Raw genomic sequence first — 8,387 nt, 5'->3', positions numbered from 1 at the left:
ATCTCCACATTAGTCAGCATTGGTCATAATGAGACATCTGGTTTGTGATGTGGTTGCCTCATGGGCAAACATAAAAACCCACGTCATCACTGAATTTGACCAGGGAAGTCACATCTTATGATGCAGCACAAATTCCTGTCAGAGCAAAGAACAGGCAACATGTTTCACAGCACTTTGATAAATATGCTGACTACATACTGAAGCTATTACAAGGTAAATATCCTCAAAAGCCAAAATGGTGATCTACGAGGAGGATGTTCTATAGACTGTTGTCTGTATTAGAGACAGAAATTAAATGGAAAAGAAGAAAATGTGAACGAAAGAAAAACTTGTTGCTGTGACCGAATGTCTCCTGTTAGCCATCAATACTTTGGAATTTAGGAACTACAATGGGAAATGAAACTCAAAATCACGACGTCAGCAAAATGTCCCATGTAAGTTTTAAAAATAAAACGACACCGTGTTGCTTAAATCACCAACGTCAGAAAGATGACTAGTGTGTCTGCAAAAGTGTTGTTTTTTTTGTGTCTGTTCAAGTTCTCGTATGTGCAGGCATGTCTGTGTGTGGCTCTATTATATAGAAATGAGAACAGAAATGTCCCAGTTGTTGCTGCTTATCGTTTTGTTATTGTTGTTGCCAGAGTTTCTGTCAGGATGCTTCCTCACTCGATCATCTGAGGCGAAGAGTTCTCAGAAGTCAGTTGAAGGCCGGAGCACTGCTTGGTGGAAGTGTTGGAGTGTCATCACTAAATGCATCTGACTGAAGGTCTGTAGAAAAAGAAATGCACTGTGTTTATATTGTTATTTTCTTTGTCACCTTGGCATTGGTAGGTAGGTAGGTATTTACTTTATTAATCCCCGAGGGGAAATTTTTTTGCTACAGCAGCATTCAGAAGCAATAAGATAATAATAGAAATAATAGAATAAAATAATAGAATAGAATAGAATAATAGAAAAGCAATAAAATAGCAGTAAATAGCAGTAAAAAATATAAAATGCACAGTATATACAGTACATTATATATCTATATATATTATATACAAACAAACCAAGAAACACAGTCAACAGTGTTATTGTACTGTGATGGATTTTGCCAGAGGTGAGTTATTGTACAGTCTTATTGCAGTGGGCAGGAATGATCTCCTGTATCTGTCCTTGTGACAGCAGAGCTGGAGGAATCTTATGGAGGAATTGCAGACTACTGTGTACAACTTGTATTTTTAAGATCAGCTTTCTTGGAGATCTTGCTCCTGAATACGTTCCTGAAACATCCAAAATGCTAAATTAAATTTTAGGATGTTTTTTCTATTGTTTTCTATTTGTAAATTGGATATTACTAAAAAAAAAAAATCAAAATAAAAGCAAAAATGATGATTGTAGAGTCTGAAAGAGTGACAGATTTAGATATTCTACAAGGTGTTGATTATAATTTCCCTGTTTATTCAGTCTAGTATGATGCCAAAGCGTGTAATATATCTACTAGAGGGTACTGGCGTAATAAGAAGATAAAGGTCACTTGACACAGGTAATGAGATGGAGGCTATTGACCAAGAACAACAGTGATGAAGTCACCAGGGTTACAGTCTATGAGAAAGCGATTTAAAAGTATTTCCTGACCCTAACCAAGCATTTTATTTTCCTAAACCTAAGCATGTGGTTTTTCTCTCCAAGGTGAGCCACTGACGTGGTAGACTGCAGTGGAAAAGTGGGTGTATAATTTTTTAGCTTTAAAAAAAAAAGAAAATTCCCAAGCAGTTTATGAATATGATCCATCAAAACACAGATTAAGAGGAAAAAAATGCATATGTGCGAGTTGATTTTGCAGCGAGTACTAGCATAATACTAACCATTGTCTAGACTGTTGCCTGGATTTTGAAAGTGTTCCCTGGTGTATTACTACAGTATGTGGGAACTAAAACCCCCTTTTTTAAGCATCATGCTTGATAACAGTTTTTAGGCTGCATGCTGTCTGGGCAGAGCAGGATTACCAACTGGGTAGAGAAGGCGACAGCCCGGATTGTTTCTTTTTAACAGAACGTTTGACATTTCTGATCAAACATAATTTTCAAAACTGTCACATTAATTTTCTTTCAGTTAATTGTGATTGATTAATAAACTAATAATTTCAGCTCTTGAGCACTGGTTGGTTTCTAAGTGCCCGGGGACAATAATGAAAATGAGATTTATATTGGGGGTTAAGAGCAAATTTTGGAGCCTCCTAGGAGTTTAATCTGGCCATGAGTCTGGGTAGTAGTTCACTCGGTGACACACAAAATTAGGGAAGTGAGGTGCCGTAGAAATGCTGATTCTGTGAGACAATTTACTGTGACTGTTGCTGGTTGGTTTTTCCAGCTATAATTTTAAATGGTCAGAAAACCAAAAATAAGTGCTGATTACAGCAGCTATTTGTGGATTTCCCATACTATTTCTGAAAGCATTATTATATTTGACCAAACTAAAGGCATCCAAGCAGAGCAATAAGATGTTTAAAACTATTTATTTTCTAATTATAAAAGGAAGTGTGCAGCAGACAACATGTCCAGCTCACCAATGAGTGTCAATCCTTGCTGCTGGTTGAGTATAACTGACGTCTCCTCTTCCTCCTCTTCTTCTCCCCAATCTGCAATGTTGGCTGGTGGGATGCACTGCTCCAGGAACAGGTCCTCCTCGTCCTCGTCCATGTCCGTGTTCTCCGGAGGCCAGCGCAGCTCTCCGCTCTCCACCTCGCTCACCTCAGTGGGCTCCACAACAATGGAGGGTAGACGCTCCTTCTCACGGTCGTGGTCCAGGCTGTTCGGGGAGGTCTCCGGGCCCAGGACCACCTCAACCGGTTCGGGGAAGATCTGGAGGAAAAAAGCAGATTGAGAGCGGAGAAGATAAATTGTACTTCAAAGTACTTCAGATTTAGAATCTGCAAATCTGCATTTGTTTCACTCGCCCACCTATATTAGTATATATATAACATATACAGTATATACTAATGACTGGTAATCTCTCAGATTGTTTTTTTCTCTCTCTTTTTCTTTCACACTCACAGTCACACTCACACACACACACACACATACACACACACACACACACACACACACACACACACACACACACACACACACACACACACACGCCTACGCAATGTTTATACCTTGGATTTTGTATACTTATTCTGTCTTGTTTTTAATCCTTGTTCTTATCAGCAGTTGTGTCCTGTCTATTAAGCATTTTGTGAGAAACTGGTTTTAAAAGAAAAAACTAAATTTGCATAATTATTTGAAGGAGCCAGGTCACGGTGTGATGATGGAGCCTACCTGGAATGGCAATCTTTGGTCCTTCCTTTGCATGTCTTCGCAGTTTGTATCTTGACTGCTCATCTCCTCCATACCTCTGCAGATGAAACACAGTCATAATGACTGTAGATTAGAGACTAGAAACAAAAATTAAACATCCCAGAAATCCCAATGATGTGAACTCTGGGATAATGACTTTAGAGACGTATTACTTTACAAGGTCAGACTTTATAACCTTTGTTACAAGTCAATTCAACACAAAATGATCAACGGAAATTCCGGATTCTCACACGGCTGCGTTATTCTCACTCCTACTTGTCTATCTGACTTGTCTGTCACGGCCTTGATGTCCATAGCTGGACATTTCAAGAACACTGGCTGAAATCACATCATCTGGTTTTCTATGAAGCAGCATCCTTTTCCCTTTAGTTGAATTACAGAAGGATCACAGAAACATCCCAGGCTTTTGATTGGTCAGAGATTTCCTGCCCCACATCTCAATGGCCAAAGCTGGTCAGTCTGTGTGGGTATGTGCAAGTGTGTGAATCTCCTAATACACACACACACACACACACACACGCTGAAACACACTCACACTCCAGATTAGTGCAGAGCTCAAATAGGGTTTGATACCAAAATGGATTATGTAGTTTGGCGCTGATATTTTGTTTCCTGACTGGGAGTCTGAGTGAATAAAAGGCTCTCACACAGGGCTGTGAGTCAGAGAAGCTGCAGCCTGTTGGGAACACACAAGTTACCTCAGTTACACGTGTTTCAATAACATTTATCAGACCGCCGGGTCAACAGCCTGTAGTATCAGTGATGAAGTCACTTGTTTCGGTTACATTCACAAGCATGTGTCCGTAACTTCAATCTGTTTATGGTCTCCAGAAAAGCCGACAGAGGGATTAAGAAGGACCAAGGATCTGTCTGAATCCTCTTTTCATCCCTCTCTCCTCCTTTCTTTTTCTTGCAGTGTCTCTGTGTTTGTCCTCTCTCCAAAAGTACCGATCACAGTTTGTTGCCTGGTGTAATGACACAATCTGCTCAATTTTGCTCACTCTTTAATGAAATTTCAGCTGAAAGACTGATCTAATCTCCAGCCTTTCTGTTTGTGTACCCTTCTTTTGGGTGCTTTGGGTATTTGCAAACAGCAGCACCAGTCACGTCACATCAAATCAGGGAGGCAAATCAAACTGTTTTGAAACTATTTGAGAAATCTTCCTGGAAATGTTGGGTTGAGATATTTTGGTCGACAGCTATACGATGTCAGTGTGCCTAAATACATCCCCACAGAGACTGAGTAAGACCTTTTAGTGTTGTTCTGAGGTATTTAGAGCTTGAAACCTTTTATAGTTCCTTTTGTTTTATGCTATTACACACTGCTGTCTGCCTCAGAGGAACGCATGTTCCAGCTGATGTACATTTATGTTCTGAGAGTTTCAGAGGCAATTTCAATTAACGGTCAAGCTGAGTGTGCAGTACTGCAACCCGGTATCACATTAAAGCATGCAATACACCCGTCAGTCAACTAAAGAACAACTTGTCAGTGTCACGTTTTGCTTTGCCTGGGTGTGAAAAGTACAAAAACATATGAGGGAGGTCATGTGACAAAGTACAGGAGGAGGGCGGGGTCCGGATGGGACAAACACAGGACTTTCACCTTGGAGACCAAACTCAAGAAATGCTTTCAAGTAACGTGAGTAGGTTACTTACATAACATAACGTCTTTGACGTTGTTTTCGTATGTTAAGGGACTTCTGTGACATAAATAATGTTACTTTCATAAAATTACTTCTTTTAACCCAAACCTTTTCTGAAACCTAACCATGTGGACGTTTGGTGCCTAAACGCCACCTTTTTTCCATGCCACTGACACAGTGTCCTGTTGTGAACGGGTGTATTATTAAGTTATGCCGTTATACCCGCTGAGTGTGTTGGGAGTCACAGTGGTGTTTATTGTTTAAACATTTTTGTGTGTTCCCGCAAGAGCAACTCTTAAAGATCAGTCAAGTGCTGCCCATTAAAGTCTCATGGTAAGTATGGACTTTCCCCCAGGAAGGCACATATCATCTGCCTTTCATGAGTCTTATTTACTGTAATACAAAATGCACTCCTCTCCCCATCAGCCGCTGCTGCCTGTTCGGGGACACTATGGGTTTTATCACTTTGAGTCGACCACCTGACATGCAATGGGCAACATGCAGTTCGGATTTTCTGCTCTCCAATGCTGCCTCCTGACTGACTGATGATTGACACATATTCCAGCCACTCACAATTCATGCACTGATACGTTATACAAATCAATACTCCTGTTGAATAAGCATATAAAAATGAAGCTCATCGACATGCTCAATGATGATATGACAAATGAAGAAACACTAAGCCAGTTTGCAACGCTGTCAAAATGAGGCCGCCCTGTTCTCGTTTAAATGGGATCAGCTTTAGAAGGACGCTATCATTTTTGACCCACTTGTGAATGTGTGCAGTCACACAATTCAATTTCTGATATTATGCTGTTGACAACTGTCACGCTAAGCTGTTTGTGTGCCACCTGGGATGGAAACTTTCAGCAGCTATTATGATGAAGAAGCTTAACCTCCATGTAATCCCTCTCATATACACTTGCTCTAAACACCTTCATGTTTTAGCTCAGTCAACAATCAGTTGTTGTTTGTACACCACACTGCGTTTGACTGCTGCTACAAAATGTGTTTGAGCTACAGATTAAATCAGGATTTTCAGATTCCTACCAAGTGCACTGCTAAATTTAGATGTCAAACCAAGACCTGAGTTTAGCAGTCAGTTAAGATTATTCATTGTGGAGAGGAAACTGGGAGATTGAAAAAAAGCCACCTCACTGTGAGTGGTTTGACGTTTGTGATGATAAACTTGGTAGAAAAATAACTGAGAAGCATTTCTCCATTTGACTCCATCACAGAATCTGTTTGCTTGCAACTTTCTTTCTTTGAGTCTTTTTTTGTATTTGAATGGTCTTGCCTAGTCTGTAACAAAAAATTTGATTAATGAGCAACAACCTGACAAGAGACAAACGTTTCTTTACAATATACTGTGGTTATGCAGTGAATAAAATCACGCTGAAGAAATATATAGGCACCATTGCAGCAGTCCTTAAGCATTTCCTGTTTTATGATAACTGTTTTACTCATCTATATTATAATTTAAACGGTTGTAGGTCCAGCATTAAAGGAGGCTCGTGGCAGGAAGCCTGACAGCACCGTGCATTGGGCTCGTAGCCTCTATTCACTCTTGGCCTCTCATGACCTTCAGAATATTCAAATCTCCCCAAAAAATACTATTAACATCTTATAGTTATACATTATGCTATTGCATTCCTGTACAGAGGAAAGGTCATCTTCTTCACACTCGAACATAAACCCAGTTGTCGTGCAGATAGAACACGGGGTAAAAATTTCAACCAAGTTAGTTAATGTTCCAGATTTGATCTCTCTTTACTTCTATGTTTTATTTCCCACTTGCATTGATACCGATTGTAGTTTCTCTTGTGGCTTTGCTGCATTATCGTAATGCTTAGCTACTGTCTTGACTTAAAATAACCCCAAACACGAGAACAAAAAAATACACAATTAGATGCATTTTTGACCACGTGAGGTTGGTTTCTATAAACAACAGAATCTCCCACATGTATAATATATCTGCTGTTGTTTCTGTTTCATTCAATGTGTGCAGTCCTCTTACTGTGAAATGCCCAAATGATGATTCAGCACCTACCAAATGTTTTATAATTATTCCTCTTGGTAGGACTATAGATAACATAAATTAGACCTCATTTATTCTTTCCCCTCTTTCCCTATAATATTTATTGAGAAAAATGACGAGCTGCTACTGAATGGATTATAACAACTGTTTCCAATGTCAAGATTCAATTTTTAGTCTCCGCTTTGCAACATGGATGAGACGTTTTTACAGCTCTCTGAAAAATAGCAGTTGAAACATCTATAAATCCATCCAACCTATAAACTCCTGAAGAAGACTATCTGCCCATAATGATCAAAAGCTCCAGCACAGCTACTAAAGGGACCTTGTGCATCTGGTCTACTAGTTTCTATCTTTCCATGGAGAGTCCTAACTTCTGTTGGCTAAACATGCTGTTTGACCTTTCATCTTCATGATCCTTCTCTGTTGAAATAAAATTATTTATCTACCTCTATCTGGAGTGAACTTTCTCTGTGGTCTATTGCATAACATGAACATGAGGGGGAACTCAGCCTGGGAAAAACCCACAGTTCTTGCATGTGAATGTTACTTAAAATACTTACACACACATAAACGTCAGTAGCATCTTACCCCTCACTTGCGGTCAAGCAGATGTCTTCTCCTTCATGGTACAGTTCCACGCTGGTGAAGCCCGGCTCCTCCACAGTGAGTACAGGTGACACCAGAGGGGGTGCAGGAGGAGGTGAGGGGCTCCCGCAGCATTCCCCTTCTGCTGAGCCCTCGCTGAGGTTTTCGGCCTCCAGGGCGAAGCCTGGGTGGGTAGGTTCCCCTACCCTGAGGGATCCCAGAAGTTTAGCAGATAATCCGTAGGTGGATGTGGGCCTAGCTTCCTTTGTCAGTCTGGACGGCCCTCTGTCTCACTTGTCCAGGTCAGAGCTGAGAACATGCGCTCCCTGGTTTCCTGTATCCAACTTTCTTCCTCATGTCTCTCTCAATAGCTCTCCCTGTCCCACCCCACCCCACTGCCAGGCTTTGGAGAGGAGCAGGATTAACGTCTCTTTCGATTACAGACTCTGGATGGGTGACGTCAGCCAGGCTTGTCAGTCCCCTCTGATGAGTTGGCACACTGGGTCGCTGGTGCATCTGTAAAGAAACATACAAAGGGCACACAGATGGCCCATGGTCCCTCTGTTGATGGACTTTAAATCAACTCGAGAGGAGCACAAATGCTCACAGGATGAACATGGAGAAGTTTTGCACAATTTTTCATGATAATTCTTTCTGTCTTTCAAGCCTCGTCTGTTTGTCCATCATGCCTCTCTCTCTGTTCCCAACTGTGTGTGTGCTGTTGCTCCATCAGTGGATTTAGATTTGGACGATTCATGGAATTAGCTGAGGGATCAA

At 40.8% G+C, this 8,387-nt stretch overlaps 1 protein-coding gene across 1 annotated transcript; it reads right to left on the bottom strand.

The window, feature by feature from the left end:
- Positions 1-697: 697 nt before the first annotated feature.
- Positions 698-7,929, bottom strand: lbhl (LBH regulator of WNT signaling pathway, like). Its single transcript, XM_069148381.1, has 5 exons — positions 7,905-7,929; positions 7,614-7,812; positions 3,306-3,381; positions 2,549-2,843; positions 698-768 (listed from the first exon to the last, which is right to left on the bottom strand). Exons 1-5 carry the CDS (start codon positions 7,927-7,929, stop codon positions 698-700), a joined length of 666 nt encoding a protein of 221 aa, XP_069004482.1.
- Between the last annotated feature and the right edge of the window lie 458 nt (positions 7,930-8,387).

This window comes from Embiotoca jacksoni, unplaced genomic scaffold (assembly GCF_022577435.1).
Source record: "Embiotoca jacksoni isolate LCO1_2020_lvr unplaced genomic scaffold, fEmbJac1.0.p SCAF_14, whole genome shotgun sequence".
Lineage (NCBI taxonomy): Eukaryota > Metazoa > Chordata > Actinopteri > Embiotocidae > Embiotoca > Embiotoca jacksoni.
This window is presented reverse-complemented; position numbering and strand designations above follow the sequence as displayed.